Consider the following 18,091-nt stretch of genomic DNA (forward strand, 5'->3'; position numbering starts at 1 on the left):
TTAAAAGGAAAATGTCTGATTGCTGGGAACCCATTTTGCTTTTTGTATGTAGCTCAGGGGCAGGCAAAAGCCACATCGGGTTTCAGAAATTGTATGGAGGACTGGTTAGGGGAGGCTGTGCCAGGCTGTAACCCTGCCCCCTATCTGCCCCCCCCTTGCGTCTCATCTGCTGATGCCCCTCCCCCCCCCGGGACTCCTGCCCCATCCAACCCCCCCGTTCCCTGACGGCGTCCACAGGACACCTACCCCATCCTCCACACACACACACCCGCTCCCTGACCGCCCCCGGAACCCGATTGCCCCCCCCACCACATCCCCCCTTCCTGACTGCCCCCCAGGACTCCTGCTCCTATTCAACCCCCCACGTTCCCAGCCCTCTGACTGCCCCGACGCCATCCACATCTCCACCCCGACCACCACCCCGAACTGCCTTGCCCTCTAGCCAACCCCCCCATTCCCTGACCCCTTACCGTGCAGCACAGAGCAATGGTGGCTGGCTGCGCTACAGCCGTGCCGCCCAGAGCATTGCGCCGGTGTAGTGTAGTAAATTGCTCTCCATAACTGCTACCAGTAGCACATTCCTACGTGGAGCAGCCTGGAGCGCTGAGGCTGCGGGGGAAGGGGAAGAGCGGGGGAGGGGCCAGGGGTGAGCCTCCGGGGACAGATGCTCAGGGGCTGGGCAGGATGGTCCCACAGGCTGGATGTGGCCCACGGGCCATAGGTTGCCCACCTCTGATGTAGCTAGTACATAAGGGCAAATTCTGATACCCTTTCTCCCCATATGTAGTATCTTATTCCTTGAGTATTCCCGTTGGAACCAATGGGGGTATTGACAGAGTAATGTATTACTCACTAGGCGCATAAGCATGTCAGAATGTGGTCCTTAACAATTACACCTGTGGATCTTTAATCTAATTGAAATTTGCCAATAAGAACAGAACTAGATTTAAATTGCTGACAAGGGTGGCAATTACAAACCCATATCAGAAATATTATTTCTGTCTCTTGTGATGTTTCTAGCAGGAATGGTCTAGTGGTTAGCTGGCAAAATGAGGAAAATAGATTCTAGCAAGAAGCTAATATTAATTAAAGTTTGCTTATATTTTATTGATTTGTTTTATTGGGTAAGATTTTTACTATCTTTTGACTTATCTTTTGTTTAATCCTGTTTGGATCTTGATTAACTTTTTAAAAAACTTCTTGTCATCTGAAAAGTTATGTTTATCACACTAATGAATTCAATGAAAAATATAACTATTTATGTATACCTTTTTAGTTTGATAATAATATATAACTCCTAGATGAATGTTAAGATGTATCCTATGACTAGAGATTAATTTTGAAGTGTGTAATAGGAAATGCTAATCAAGTCTTAATGTTTCTTCTAATCCTATGTAGTCATTTGTTGTTGGGCTTTTGTTTGTTCTGTGGGTTTTGTTTTGTGGTGGTGATGTTGTTGTTTTTTTGTTCTCCTAACAGTTTTTATTATTGTATTGGATGCTATGTAATTAGGGGTTTGTAGGGTGTGTGTGTGTATATAGTCTCAATTTCTCTTAGTGTGTGTGTATATACATAGTAGTGATACAAAATACTATATTTTATAATAGTGATGCTAGAGCATTAGAGTGATTCACTGTAACAAGGATTTATTTATTTTAATCTTTTAGCTAGTGTCTGTTGTAAGATATGTTGTAGGTGATGTGCTGGGTGGTTTGGTTGTTTTGTTTTTTTTTAAAGTTTTCAGTTAATTGCTTGTCTAGGATACTACTTCTAGTTTTTATCCTCCAGTAGTTTGTTGTTAAATGAGTGGCTTCCACCAGTTATATCAACTCTGAACCTGATTTAAAGAGGATTCAAGACTATTAGGAAGGCACTTTTTTCCTTTACGGGGCCTGGTGGAAAATGAAGCTGATCTATTTTAAACTGTGTATTAAAGCTTGACCTGCTTATTTCCCAAGAGTTGAGTATTTGAAAGTCTTGTTTTGGTTTGTGTAATTAACCAGTTATTAATGTGAAAAACTAATCTCTCGCCAGAGAAAGCAGTTAATCACACGCAAACTTTAAACAGCAACATTCTGGAGGAGGTTTTCCAACAAGAGTAAAGAAAGACGCTATGTTACCATAGCCTTATATATAAACCTACTTTTTTTTAAATAGGAATCTTTGTTAGTTACAAGTCTGGTTTCATGCTGAGAGAGGAGGACCTAATCAGCTATTGTGTGTGTCTCAAGTGTAGATATTCTTAAAAGTCGTCTTCTCTCTTTCTCCTCTTAGACTGTAAGGGACTCCCTCCCAGATCTGTTTAAAGGTGGTTCTTTCTTGGTTGGAGGGTTCCTTGTTATATAATAGGCGGTATTTCCCTATCCCTTTCCTAACCTACACTCCTTCCCACCTTTAACTAAAATGGGGAAGATGGGAGCTGCTCACTACTTTAGAACAACTGATGTCAAAAGTCCAACTCTTGTTGCAGTTCACTTTGTCAGTGACCACTGCTGACTCCACCAATCTTGCTTAGAGGAGTCTCTCAACACGTCTTGTTCTGTCCATTCCCATATGCTTGAGAGAGGCAATGGAATGTCTTTACTGCAGCGTTAACTTAAGTGTTGCCCCAATGCAAGCCCATCTCCATTCAAGGATTCTTGTGTGTGATCATGGTGGCCTAAATTGAATTAGCTGGCCCCAGAAGCAGTGCAGGCTACAGCTGGAGTTAGCCCAACTCATTAGCTGCTAACACAACCACAGTGCAGCTCAGGTGTTGTTTCACAGTCTGGTTGCTTTCACTCAAGCTAGGGTAGTCAAGAGGGATTGACTCAACGTTGAAGGTGTAGACAGACCTAGCCAGAAGCAGACTTGGATGCCCTGCCTCTTTTCCTCCCCCACCCATCCCTCCAAAGTCCACGAAAGGCGCAACTTGCTATTATGGTACACTTGGAGATGGGCCTCATTGTAGAGCTGGAAACTACTGTGACTATTGCCTTGAACAAATAGCATGATGTTCCATTGTGCTCAACATGAGATACCAACAAGTAAAATCTCTTCAAAGAGGATTCTTGTATTGTAGTCTCTTCAGTGGGCTGATGGCTATTGGGAGCTACATTTTGATAAAGGATCTTTGATCATTCAGATTGTTCCTATCTGACAGACTTTAATGTTATCTGCTCTCTCCCCCTACTCCTTCCAGGTTTCTGGGGTTGTGCTCCTGTGCATAGGAGTCTCTGTCCAGATGAAACTCCATGATGCTTTCGTGTTGGTGAATGAAACCTCGTCTGGTGTCCCTGTGATTATCACCATTGTTGGTGGTGTGATCATCTCTGTCTCAGCCTTTGGTGCAATTGCCATACTGAAGTCCAGTCATACGATGATCAAAGTGGTAAACCATCTTTAGCTTGATGTCTTGTCTATGTGGGCTCTAGAGTGTAAATTTCAGAGGTTAAAGAAATCTTCCTTAAGCAATAGGGTGAAAGCAGTGGCTATATGTTGAGGGTGCCTTGCTGAACCCCACATACTCACTTCTGCACTGTCCACACCTGCCTTCTAACACTGATGCATCTGATGTTGGTTTACAAACCTCTGAAGGTTAAGGTGGTACTATGGGGTGAAGTGAAACAAGCTTTTATCTCAAATGTAACATGTTTGGGAACTGACTTGCCAGTGCTTATGAGTGTGAAAGGGCTAATTATTGGAGAACAAACAAGTATATCGCTCATTCCAGTTGCAGGGCTACCCAGATTCTGAATTTTATATATAAAACTAACACTCCAGTCTCTGAGCTGAGTGCAGTTACTTTAGTGGGATGGGATAATGGCAAAAAGTTAGCTTCTAAAGGGCTACAGCCAAACTTTTCAAACATGAGCACTTAAGTTAGACTGCTCAAGTCATTTTCTGGCACTAAATGAATAACTTGATTCTTTTCAAAATTGCTCAGCATGTGCATCTCCTATTGACTTCAGTGGGATTTGTGTCTACCTGACACTTAAGCTTTGCCTAAATATGGATTTGGGAGTTCAGCATACTTGGGTTAATCCTCTTATGTGGGGAAGCTTTTTTCCCCCCCATGCACGGTGTTGATTCAGATGCTGCAGACATCTTTTTGCAGCGCAACTTTCCATTGAAACCAGTGTGCAATTCTGATGTTCAAAACAATAGAACAATATACGCAGTGGTCTGTACAGATGTTGATGTTGCCCATTGATTTCCAGGGCTATTTTAGTAGTTTAAAAAATCCTGTTGTCTATAACAAATATGCAAAGTACTAGGTTACCTCTTTCCTCTCCTTGCTCACTCTCCACATACTGGGTTTACCATCCTACAGTTCCTTTCCTGCCTATTATAGGGTCTCTCTTTCCACTAATGCCACTAGGAGTTGAGCACATTTCTTAGAAGACAGGACCTTCTAAGTCCCTCAAATCAATAGAAGCAGCAGACTACAGCTGTAGCCAAATCAGCTTCTGAAATAAACCTCCTAGTTTTGGAAAGAACAAGCCAAATATCAGATATTGAACTTATAGCTGTTACATGTAATAGTAGTTGCAAAAAAGTTTTCATGTATCTTACATTTTTCTTGAACAGTGTGTCTTAAGTACTAAGCACTGTAAACAAAATTGGATGACCTGGCCAGCATATATAGGTCCTGACTCTAAGAGGAGAGATGCAGAGTTTTTGTGGGTTTGGGCCCTAAATACTCAAACTTCACTTAAGCTGAAGGAAATCACTTTTTGTTTTTTAAATGAGCATTCTCTGGGAAATGTGGCTTGGAAATATGGGTCCCTGGACTCTATAGCAGATAATGGCATCTAGATGCCGGTGGCTAGTTTGTTAGCAAACTACTATGTTCTAAATATTTGATCACTCCAATGGGTAACCAAAGTAGCATCTTACTCCAATAAGAATTAAATTGGCTGACTGCAAAGGAGACTTTGGAATTAAGCAGGAAACAGAACCCCTCCTAATGGGAATATTTGTAAGGCAGGAAGGAAAGGGAGAGGTTGTAACATTCATATGCATAAAGCCACAAGAATCAAACCTAGGATCATATAATTCCTCCAAAAAATACCTGGGACAGGAACCCACAAGGGGAGAGGCAACTCTTGATTCAGTCCTGAGTGGAGCACAGGATGTGGTCCAAGAGGTAACTATAACAGGACTGCTTGGAAATAGACACCATAATATAATAACATTTAATATTCCTGTGGTGGGAAGAACACCTCAACGGCCCAACACTGTGGCATTTAATTTCAGAAAGGGGAACTAGGCAAAAATGAGGAGGTTAGTTAAACAGAAATTAAAAGGTACAGTGACTAGAGTGAAATCCCTGCAAGCTGCATGGACACTTTTCAAAGACCCCATAATAGAGGCTCAACTTAAATGTATACCCCAAATTAAAAAACACAGTAAAAGAACTAAAAAAAGAGCCACTGTGGCTTAACAACTATGTAAAAGAAGCAGTGAGAGATAAAAAGGCATCTTTTAAAAAGTGGAAGTCAAATCCTAGTGAGGTAAACAGAAAGGAACATAAACACTGCCAAATTAAGTGTAAAAATGTAATAAGAAAAGCCAAAAAAAGAGTTTGAAGACCAGCTAGCCAAAAACTCAAAAGGTAACAACAAACTGTTTTTAAGTACATCAGAAGCAGGAAGCCTGCTAAACAACCAGTGGGGCCCCTGGATGATCAAGATACAAAAAGAGCACTTAAAGATGATAAAGTCATTGCAGAAAAACTAAATGAATTCTTTGCTTCAGTCTTCACGGCTGAGGACGTTAGGGAGATTCCCAAACCTGAGCCGTCTTTTGTAGGTGACAAATCTGAAGAATTGTCACAGATTGAAGTGTCACTAGAGGAGGTTTTGGAATTAATTGAGAAACTTAAGAGTAACATGTCACCGGGATCAGATGGTATTCACCCAAGAGTTCTGAAAGAACTCAAATGTGAAATTGCAGAACTGTTAACTATGGTTTGTAACCTGTCCTTTAAATCAGCTTCTGTACCCAATGACTGGAAGATAGCTAATGTAACACCAATATTTAAAAAGGGCTCTAGAGGTGATCCTGGCAAGTACGGAGCAGTAAGTCTAACGTCAGTACCAGGCAAATTAGTTGAAACAATAGTAAAGAATAAAATTGTCAGACATATCGAAGGACATAAATTGTTGGGCAAAAGTCAACATGGTTTCTGTAAAGGGAAATCATGTCTTACTAATCTATTAGAGATCTTTGAAGGGGTCAACAAACATGTGGACAAGGGGGATCCAGTGGACATAGTGTACTTATGACAGGTTTCAGAGTAACATCCGTGTTAGTCTGTATTCGCAAAAAGAAAAGGAGTACTTGTGGCACCTTAGAGACTAACCAATTTATTTGAGCATGAGCTTTCGTGAGCTACAGCTCACTTCATCGGATGCATACCGTGGAAACTGCAGCAGACTTCATATACACACAGAGAATATGAAAAAATACCTCCTCCCACCCCACTGTCCTGCTGGTAATAGCTTATCTAAAGTGATCATCAAGTTGGGCCATTTCCAGCACAAGTCCAGGTTTTCTCACCCTCCACCCCCCCAACACAAATTCACTCTCCTGCTGGTGATAGCCCATCCAAAGTGACAACTCTATACACAATGTGCATGATAATCAAGTTGGGCCATTTCCTGTACAAATCCAGGTTCTCTCACACCCTCACCCCCCTCCCAAAAACCACACACACACAAACTCACTATCCTGCTGGTAATAGCTCATGCAAAGTGACCACTCTCCCTACAATGTGCATGATAATCAAGGTGGGCCATTTCCAGCACAAATCCAGGTTTTCTCACCCCCCCCACCCCCATACACACACAAACTCACTCTCCTGTTGGTAATAGCTCATCCAAACTGCCACTCTCCAAGTTTAAATCCAAGTTAAACCAGAACATCGGGGGGGGGGGGGTTGGCTACCTTGCATAATGACTTAGCCACTCCCAGTCTCTATTTAAGCCTAAATTAATAGTATCCAATTTGCAAATGAATTCCAATTCAGCAGTTTCTCGCTGGAGTCTGGATTTGAAGTTTTTTTTGTTGTAAGATAGCGCTATCTTACAACAAAAAAACTTCAAATCCAGACTCCAGCGAGAAGCTGCTGAATTGGAATTCATTTGCAAATTGGATACTATTAATTTAGGCTTAAATAGAGACTGGGAGTGGCTAAGTCATTATGCAAGGTAGCCAACCCCCCCCCCCCCCGATGTTCTGGTTTAACTTGGATTTAAACTTGGAGAGTGGTCAGTTTGGATGAGCTATTACCAACAGGAGAGTGAGTTTGTGTGTGTATGGGGGTGGGGGTGAGAGACCTTGATTTGTGCTGGAAATGGCCCACCTTGATTATCATGCACATTGTGTATAGAGTTGTCACTTTGGATGGGCTATCACCAGCAGGAGAGTGAATTTGTGTGGGGGGGTGGAGGGTGAGAAAACCTGGATTTGTGCTGGAAATGGCCCAACTTGATGATCACTTTAGATAAGCTATTACCAGCAAGACAGTGGGGTGGGAGGAGGTATTTTTTCATATTCTCTGTGTGTATATAAAGTCTGCTGCGGTTTCCACGGTATGCATCCGATGAAGTGAGCTGTAGCTCACGAAAGCTCATGCTCAAATAAATTGGTTAGTCTCTAAGGTGCCACAAGTACTCCTTTTCTTATAGTGTACTTAGATTTCCAGAAAGCCTTTGACAAGGTCCCTCATCAAAGGCTCTTAAGTAAATTAAGTTGTCACGGGATAAGAGGGAAGATCCTTTCATGGATTGAGAACTGGTTAAAAGACAGGGAACAAAGGGTAGGAATAAATTGTAAATTTTCAAAATGGAGAGGGGTAACTAGTGGTGTTCCCCAAAGGTCAGTCCTTGGACCAATCCTATTCAACTTATCCATAAATGATCTGGAGAGAGGTGGCAAAGTTTGCAGATGATACTAAACTGCTCAAGATAGTTAAGACCAAAGAAGACTGTGAAGAACTTAAGAAAGATCTCACAAAATTAAGTGATTGGGCAACAAAATGGCAAATGAAATTTCATGTAAAATAATGCACATGGGAAAAAATAACCCCAACTATACATACAATATGATGGGAGCTAATTTAGCTACAACTAATCAGGAAAAAGATCTTGATGTCATCATGGATAGCTCTCTGAAGATGTCCACACAGTGTGCAGCAGCAGTCAAAAAAGCAAACGGGATGTTAGGAATCATTAAAAATGGGATAGAGAATAAGATGGAGAATATCTTATTGCCCTTATATAAATCTGTGGTACGTCCACATCTTGAATACGGCATACAGATGTGGTCCCCTCATCTCAAAAAAGATATACTGGCATTAGAAAAGGTTCAGAAAAGAGCAACTAAAATGATTAGGGGGTTGGAACAGGTCCCATATGAGGAGCGATTAAAGAGGCTAGGACTCTTCCGCTTGGAAAAGAGTAGACTGGGGGGGTGGCTATGATAGAGGTATATAAAATCATGAGTGGTGTGGAGAAAGTGAATAAGGAAAAGTTATTTACTTGTTCCCATGATGTAAGAACTAGGGGCTACCAAATGAAATTAATGGGCAGCAGGTTAAAAACAAACAAAAGGAAGTTCTTCTTCACTCAGTGCACAGTCAACCTGTGGAACTCCTTGCCTGAGGAGGTTGTGAAGGCTAGGACTATAACAGGGTTTAAAAGAGAACTGGATAAATTCATGGAGGTTAAGTCCATTAATGGCTATGAGCCAGGATGGGTAAGGAATGGTGTCTCTAGCCTCTGTTTGTCAGACGGTGGAGATGGATGGCAGGAGAGAGATCACTTGATTATTACCTGTTAGGTTCACTCCCTCTGGGGCATTGGCCACTGTCGGTAGACAGGATGCTGGGCTGGATGGACCTTTAGTCTGACCCAGTATGGCCGTTCTTATGTTCTTGCCACAGATTATGCCTATTACTACTTGTCCTACTACTTCCATGGACATGGAGAACAATTGAACACAGTCCTTTGGTTAAGTCTTCAAATATGTTAAGGGCTGTTAGAAGAACCATGCATAGTCTCTTTTTTTTTTTTTTTTTTTTTTCCTCAAGACAAAACATGCCCAGTTTTATTTAACCTTCCCTCATAGGTCAGGTTTTCAAAACCTTTTTTATCATTTTTGTTGCTCTCCTCTGGACTCCCCAATTTATTCACATCTTTCTTAAAGCATGATGCCCAAAACTGGACACAGTATTCCAGTTGAGGCCTTACTGGTGCCAAGTAGAGCAGAACAATAACTTCAATGTCTATCTTATGACACTCCTGTTAATACAGCCCAGACTATTAGCCTTTTTTGCAATTGCATATCACTTGTTCACTTGTATTCATTCAGTATGTGATCCACTATAATTTCCAGATCGTTTTTTGCAGTACTCTTGCCTAGCTAGTTATTCCCCATTTTGTAGTTGGTGGTGGTTATTCTTCTCCTTCCTAAGTGTTGTACTTTGCACTTGACTATATATTGCTTCTCCAAACTGTCAAGGTCACTTTGAATTCTAATCCTGTCCTCCAAAGTGCTTGCCCCTGCCTCCGCAAGATCTACAAATCTTCAGCGTATTTTCCATTGCATTATCAGTCATTAATGAAAACATTAAACAGTACTGGACCCAGCATAGGACTCCACTTGATCTGTCCTTCTAGTCTGACACACAACCATTGATAACTACTGAGTATGGCTTTTCAACCAGTTGTTCACTCACCTTATAGTCATTTCATTTGGACCATATTTCCTGAATTTTCTTAGGAGTGTCATGTGGGACTGTGTCAGAAGCTTTATTAAAACCCAGATAAATCCCATCTACAGCTCTCCCCTATCCATTAGGCCAGTAACCCTGTCAAAGGAGGAAATTAGGCCGGTTTGGCATGATTTGTTCTTGAAAAATCCCTGTTGGCTTTTCCTCTACAATTCTACTATCTCTAGGTCAGGGGTGGGCAAACCTTTTGGGCCGAGGGCCACATCTGGGTGGGGAAATTGTATGCAGGGCAGGGGTTGGAGTGTGGGAGGGAGTGCAAGGTGTGGGAGGGGGTGCAGTGTGCAGGAATGGGCTCAGGGCAAGGGATTGGGGCAGAGAAGGGGTGCGGGATGTATGAGGGGTCTCAGGGCAGGGGGCTGGGGTGCAGAAGGGGAGGGAGCTCAGGGCAGGAGGCAGGGGTGCAGCAGGGGGCTCCGGGCAGGGGGCTGGTGTGCAGGAGGGGTGTGGGGTGCAGCAGGGGGCTCAGGGAAGAGGGTTGGGGGGCAGGAGGGGTGTGGGGTGCAGCAGTAGGCTCAGGGCAGGGGGTTGGGGTGCAGGGTGCGGCGGGGGCTCAGGGCAGGCGGTTAGGGTGCATGGGGGTGCAGGGGACTCAGGACAGCGGGTTGGGGTGCACGGGGGCTCAGGATGCAGCGGGACAGCAGGGGGTTGGTGTGCAGGAGGGGCGTGGGGTGCAGCAGGGGGCTCTGGGCAGGGAATTGGGGTGCAGCAGGGGGCTCTGGGCAGGGAGTTGGGGGGCGAGGGGCTCTGGCCCAGCACCGCTTACCTAAAGCAGTTCCGGGGTGGCAGCGGCATGCACCGTGGCCAGGGCAGGCTCCCTGCATGCCTGCCCTGGCCCCACGCCGCGCCACTCTGGGAAGCAGCCGGAACCACGTCCCTGTGCAGCCGCTGGGGGGGGGGGCGCACAGGGCTCCACGTGCTGCCCTTGCCACGTCTCCAGGTACCTCCCCTGAAGCTCCCACTGGCCGTGGTTCCCCGTTCCTGGCCAATGGGAGCTGCGGGGGGTGATACCTGGAGGCAAGGGTAACACACGAAGCCCTCTGTCCCCCCCACCCAGGACCCCAGGGACGTGGTGCTGGCCACTTCTGAGAACGGCGCGGGGCCTGCAGCACCACGGGGGGCAGTCCCGCAGGTTGGTTCCAAAGCCCTCAGGGGCCAGATTCGGCCTGCGGGCCGTAGTTTGCCCACCCCTGCTCTAGGTGCTCACAAATTTTTCTGTTTAATAACTAGTTCCAGTATCTTTCCAGGTATGGATGTTAGGCTGACTAGTCTATAATTCACAAGTCCTCTCAGTACCTATCTTTAAAAAGAGGAACAATGCTTCCCCTTTTCCAATCCTCTGAGACCTCCCCCGTCCTCCATACACTGTCAAAGGTAATCGCTAATGGTTCTGAGATTGCTTTAGCTAGTTCCTTAAGTATCCTTGGCTGAATGTCATCAAGCCCTGCCAATTTGAATACATCTATCCTACCTAAATATTCTTTAAGCTATTTTCTTCATATTGGGCTTTGTCCTTCTCCCCATGTTGTTAGTGTTAATCGTGTTAAGCATCTGGTCACAATATACAGTTTTTTATGTTTTTTTGCTTTTAGTGAAGACTGAACACCTACAATGCAGTCCTCTAAGGCCATCTAGTAACTTTAAAATATTGTCTGTCATATGCCATAAAACTTAATTGCAGTTGAGACAGAAATCTGACTTTAGACAATTACACAATCCCCAGAATATTTGCTGAGTTGCACTAACTATAGCAGCTCTTAACAATTATGGGTTGACACGAAATCTTTCTGGATGTGTTCAAACACCCTCAACCTGGCTACTTGTGACTGACTTACTTGCATCTTATTATTTGTCATAATCTATTACTTCTAGAAGTGACTTGGATGGATGCACAGTGTGCTGGCCCCTTAGGCTTACATTTCCTATGATAGATCTTCCAATTTTATATACATTTAAAATTGAATTATGGGATGATGCAAGGAAAAATAAAACCAAAGTAAAGATGCCAGTGCCTCTTGATATAGTATATGTAACACTGACTAGTGATATGTTTGGTTGGATTAATCTAAAACAAGAGTGTGCTAACTGTGCATTGTGAGAAGATGAATGCTACCTGAAATTATTATTGTTAGTTCACAGGCATGCTGCTGATTATCTTCTTGATTGAAATCATAGTTGGCATCTCTGCCTATGCTTACAGAGCGAAGGTAGGTGTGTGGAAACTTAAAGTATGTGTAGTGCTAACAAATACCATGCTTTCTTTATGTGAGAGGTTTCAAGTACAGGGTCCTTTCCAGGAACCCTAGTTGGCATCACAGATTTCTTTGCTGAAAGTGTATTTATGGTTAAGAAGTTCTTCTATAAAAAGCCACACTAATTGCTCAACAAAACTCTAAAATTAACTTGCTGAGTTGAGTGACTACTTTTTAGCACTGAATTCTTCTCCATACAGCAACATTACTATAGTTTAATCCCAAATGTAGAATATCTGTTACTAGAGATCCATGAAATCACAGCTACACTTCAGGATTCTAGGTTGAATTTTATTGGGACAGATAGAGCAACAACCTATGGAACCACAAGTCTCTTTTATAGTATAACCACATGCTGAAGTATCTACCTGAAAGCTTTGCATATGAGATTGAAGTTTCTGAACCAGTAGCCACCATTGCGACCAGGGAGGTAAGGACTCCAAGTATTAGCATAATAACTTGCAGGTTACAGTTCCACAGGTTTCTCTGACAAAGCTTCATAGTTAAAATTGGTCTGAAAACCTAGTTGGGTTGAGTGGCAGCATGCTAGACTGCCAGTGATTGGTGTTAGCATAGGTTGCAGGTGAGAGAAAGGAGATGGGTAGACCTAGAACTTCAAGCCTTGGCCCACTAAAAGCTATAAAACAGTGTGGAGAAAAACCTCTCTAAAGGGGAGGTCAAAGAGAGCACTAGTACTCAAGGTAACCAAACACCAAGCATGCAGCTGGCTCTTCACCAGGTGGGGCAAGCGGGAAATCAGCAAATGCAAAGGTGTCGAAATAGAAGTATACAAAGCAATACTTTTATACTGGCAGAATTCTAATTCTTCCCTAAGAACTCAGCTAGGTTTTCCTTATGGTTGGAAGCAAGGGTGATCTTAAAATTTAATCTCCAGTATTAACTAGAATTGGTATTCCCTAGAGTTATAAGGATAACCTGAAACTAATGGTAAAGATGTTTATATCGCATCTTCTGCCAAGAAAACATATTTTACATTTAGTTGAACATCATAATGGTAAGTCCAAAATCACCACTGCTATTTCTAAATATAAAATAGAATCTGGGAGGAGGCGGTATGGAGAAGAAAATATATTTTGGCTGTATTACTGGAACAGTCAAATAACTAGAACTCATTATGGGCTTGAGCAAAAGCAGAAGCCTTAAAAAGAACAATGCTCCCATGTCTAAATCTGGCTGGAAATGTTTTCTAACTGCATAAGCCACATAATGTTAATTGTAAGACTGATGGCTACTTTTCTTCCAGCAGCTTAAGAATTGTCCTTCTAGTTAGGGAAATGACAATGCTCACTAGCATCTCTGAACCAGAGCTTAGAGGTGCTCAATGAACCAACTGCTGAGAATGGGGTGCAAAGAAACTCGTCCACAGCAGGCCTCACTACTAGCAGAAATTGAATCAGTACTACATAATGGTCTGTGCCATGACTAATGTCTTGTGTTCAGCAATAACAAGCATTTAGGGATGTATGTGCGCGCGCGCACACACACACACACACACAATGGAGAAATTTATGGAACAAGTTCTTTTTTTGACTTGGGACTTGCACTTAAATATGACTAACAGTGCAGAGACAGGATGTCTGGCTAATAGTTCAATTTAATGTCTGATCTTGAAATTTGCATGTGAAAGGTTCCAAGTGCAAATATTGTGTTTGATACAAGGTCTCCTAGTGAGTTTTCAAAGATCACTTATTCTTTAATACCCCTTCTAGTTAATGTTGCCATTTTTGTGGTGAAAACACATTGCCAGAAATAGCACGCTATGTGGGTCCAGTACTTCCATGATTCTCTGGAGGACAATGCAGTGTGCAGGAACTTGTCCACAGTTACATCTCTTCTGTATGCATATATAACCAATTCTACTTTACTTACAGCTGCATGACAACCTACTGAGAAGCTTTCTGAAGACTCTTGACAAATATAACAGAGAATCCCAAGTAACCAAAGGAATAGACCACCTACAGGAGAATGTAAGTGATCTCTCCTATGCTACAATGAATAGAGGAATTCACTATAACTTTCTTTGTATTGTATGCCTTTGAGGGCACATAAAAATGGAGGCTGTCACTTCTGCGGGCTCTCCATCTTTCTCTTAACCTAAAGCCCCCAAATTTGTTCTGCTTACCCCTTTCATAAGAGACCTACATCTTGCTTTGGTTAATGAATTTCAAGTATACCATCTGCTTCTGCTCAAACTATGAAGTGATCCTACTTGTTTCGTTCAGCTTCTTGGGGCTGGTACAACTGCATTAGACGTGTAACCAAGTTGTAATAAAAGAATGAGATGGGAGAGTTCTTCTCCCACAGGAGATCACCAAGCAAGATGACTTGACTAACTGAAATCCTATTTAAAAAGAATGCTCTTCATATCTAGAACATGTCTAATTTTGGGTAAATAAGAATAGACTTAATCTTGCTTCCTCCAGAAGGGTTAGAAAACAAGTCTAGGCTTGAGATTTAACAAACTAAACCGAACTAATGTGTGTTCAAACCAAAAGCATAAGAAATCTAAGATCTTTGCCTCACGTTGGCAAGAATCTGAACTCTCTCTCTCTCGCTGAATGATGATCAATTATAACTGCAATAACCTAAGGAGTTCTCTCAATGAAGATCTAGTCAAAAGAAACATGCTATAACTTGTTAGATTGTTTTGCAATGAATAATGCAACCAGGCATAAAAAAGGCATTCCACAAAGCCTAAAAACTCAAAGGGAAGGCAAGTAATGGCTTCTGACAAACTCTTTGAATAAGTCTCACTTAACAACTTGACCAGGTCTATTTGTTTTAGAACTGGGAAGTAGGCCACTTACATAGACCAGCTGGAAGGTAACTTGTCATCCCAGGACTGTCTGCTGCTACTGTAATAATCTGAACAGCTTTGGAAGTCTTCCTAAGAGCTCTGCCTTGGGCTCAGGGTGTTACAAAAATCACTGTAGCAGAAATCTTTTTTGCTTAAAATTCCACTATTTCACTTACTTAAACTGTTGTTCGTTCCATTTCCAGTGCTGTGGTGCTCAGAACTACACCGACTGGCTCAATACTACATTTGGATCTCTCAGTTCAGCTGTTCCAAATAGCTGCTGCAAGATGGTAACGAAAAGTTGTGGAATGAATCTAAGCAACGATACTGCTAACATTAACCAACAGGTATCTTTACTCCTCAGCTCTAGCAACAAATTCTCTTACTAGGTAGCATGTGATGCCAACTTGTCAGTGCTCCTGTCACCTTCATTGGGGAAACTTTAAATTACTAAAACTATGGCCTACAGCCTCTGTCTATAATGCAGCTGGCTGTTTCAGAAGAACAGGTAAGCATTCCTTTAGAACAAACCTGTCTAAGGCATCTGTATACCCTTATTACTGTAGTACCTCTCAACTATATTGAGATTATCTTCTATTCACTTCTCTGACGTAGGGAATTACCACTACCCTCTCCCCCTCCAAATCTGTAAAATGGGGAGAGAGACTGTAGCACAGAGAAAGTGACTTGCCCAAGACCACACAGGAAATCTGTGGCAGGGGCCAGGGAACTGAACCCAGACCTCCCAAGTCCCAAGCTAGCACCCTAGGCATGGAACAGGCCTTCCCCCTTCTTTAAAGAGAGAGGTCCAGAAGTATATATCTGTGGCTGAATGTGCAGGAGGTGAACTTGTCTAAAAAGGTGACAAGGTAACTCTTGTTCTCTTAGTACCAATATAATGATAAAAGTAGAATAAAAATAACACTTAGGATTTCTGTTCCTGGTCGCTTCAGACAATTGCTCAAGTAACCTTATTAGAGGTGGTGGGATCCATGTTAACAGTGAAATGACTGATGCTCATTTGCCCCCCTCATCCAGACTTTTATAGGGGAGGTGTAGTATCTTGCTTCACAACTAAACTGACACCAGAATTTCTAAATCTAGCCAATGGCTCTTACATAAAATATATTTTGTATACCAAAGAAATTCTTCACTCCAAATATATCCCTCACTTTTCAGCACTAGCCTATATTAGAAGGCTGAAATATGCATGGAGGAAGCAAGCATGATGCGATTTGAAGCAGCTAACAATCAGCAAAATCACTTGTGTGCCGAGTGGGCTCGGAAACTTTGCTGGATTGCAATGGCATTTGGTTCTGCCTGCTGTAATGCTTGAAAAAACTGGTGAACTACCTATAATTAAAGCTATGCTTAACTGAGTCAGTTGGATCTTTTCTAATTTGGCATCACCTTGTCTTCTCCACTATCCCTTTGACTAGGCAGCTATAAAAACTGCATGGTGGAAGGAAATGCATAATTATGGAAAAACTATTTTCAGTAGGGGGAACCAGTCTATCAAAATCCCCATCCCTCTTCCTATGCCTGAAGTTCTTTTGCTATCCCATTGTTTGTACTTTGGAATTTGCCCTGTGCTTAGAGTCTACATGTCTAGCATGTCTGTTCATGCTACTGTTTCTGGTTTGCTAATCCAAACATGGGCTTTTGACAGTAGGACCTTTAAGCACCACAGAGGTCACCCTCTGACTTTTTCTCCCCCCTCTACCCCCTATCTTTAGTCTGTCTGTTTCTTTCCTAACTATGCAATAATTCTCACTTTAAAAATTGTTGTTCCTTGAACAGTAGTAAATTCTCAGCCATAAGAATTTGTATATTTGAAATTGCAGCCTTATTAATTACTGTCAATTTTTTGTCTCTTGCAAGCCATCTTTTCTTTGATAAATATCTTTAATAAAACTTGATCAGTTACAGTTGCAACAAAGTTTGGATTATCTCTTTTATGGATGGTACAATTGGGCTGCTGTACCCATTGTAATAGATCTTTCTAAAAGGGGTACCATATTTATATGCAGTTCACTTTCTACTCTTATGGGTACTGGATTCCAATGTACATGCCAGATGCAGTAATTAGCAAACATTCTTTCCCCCCTCCCTCCAGGGATGCATTCAAAAGCTGAAGAAGTGGGCTGAAGAACATATTGCTCTTATTGGAGGGGTTTGCATAAGTGTTGGATTTGCACAGGTAAACATTGTGTAGTGCCTGTCTTGTCTTCAAACTGCAGGTGATGGTCCTCATGCAAACGAAACATGGGAAGAAGTACAAGGCTCAATACCTGAAATACTGAGGCAGAACAAACTAAACAGATTTAAATTAGCACATAAGTTACTGGATAGTAAATGGTTTAACCCTGTGAAAGAAGCAAGTCTCTTTAAACTTGGTCCACTACACCCTTGCTTTGTGATGACTGACTGAGCTATGGACTGAGAAAGCACTGGTCATATTTTGACTAACGTGTGAATGGCAGCAGTGCACTAGACAACTTTGATTTAGTTAGTGTTGGTCCTGCTTTGAGCAGGGGGTTGGACTAGATGACCTCCTGAGGTCTCTTCCAAGCCTAATCTTCTATGTTAAATCTACACAAATGTTCTAAGCATCAGTGCCGTGGCAAAAAAGGAATTTTTAGGTCTAGTAGTATTAGTGGATCCCATCTGCAGTGAAATGGTATTCTCCCAACAATGGGTCCATTAAAATGTATGGGTAAATTGTTTAAAAACTACTTTTAAACACTAGCAAGGTTAAGCTTAATTTCTTATCTCTACCCTTTTCTTCCCCCTCAGTTACTTGGGATCTTATTTAGCTACATGCTACTGAGACTACTTAATGAAGATTATGTGAACTTGTGAGCCTTCAGAATGATTGTGCAACTTAATATATGAATTTTTATGAGTTTCCTTACTTGTCTTTTGATCCGACTATGCTTAAAAGGCTATGTTGCATAAATTGAACAATTAAAAGAATTACCTGTCTTCATGAGATGCGATGGATATCTGTTACACTGCTAGCTTTCATGGTAGGAGGTGGTAGATATCAACTGTAGAAGCTCAAGGTTCAATTGCCTTTACAAAGTTAGAATGAAAGGGTGGAAAATTAACTGTCTTGTTCAGGAAAAACTTGTTGGGATTATAGCACATACTAGTAAAAAAAAAAAAACACATGCCTAGCTGAGGGCTATTTCAATTTCTTTTACTTAAGTTATACTAGCTGTCCAAAACAGACTGTGAGGAAAG

General features: G+C 42.2%; 1 protein-coding gene across 1 annotated transcript; it reads left to right on the top strand.

Annotated features, from left to right (window-relative positions):
* The first annotated feature begins 1,049 nt into the window (after window positions 1-1,049).
* LOC144272471 (tetraspanin-7-like) lies at window positions 1,050-17,707 on the top strand. Its single transcript, XM_077830548.1, has 9 exons — window positions 1,050-1,124; window positions 3,182-3,370; window positions 4,173-4,174; window positions 11,086-11,149; window positions 11,908-11,982; window positions 13,920-14,013; window positions 15,041-15,192; window positions 16,962-17,045; window positions 17,642-17,707. Exons 1-9 carry the CDS (start codon window positions 1,050-1,052, stop codon window positions 17,705-17,707), a joined length of 801 nt encoding a protein of 266 aa, XP_077686674.1.
* Window positions 17,708-18,091: the final 384 nt, after the last annotated feature.

Source organism: Eretmochelys imbricata, chromosome 11 (assembly GCF_965152235.1).
Source record: "Eretmochelys imbricata isolate rEreImb1 chromosome 11, rEreImb1.hap1, whole genome shotgun sequence".
NCBI lineage: Eukaryota > Metazoa > Chordata > Testudines > Cheloniidae > Eretmochelys > Eretmochelys imbricata.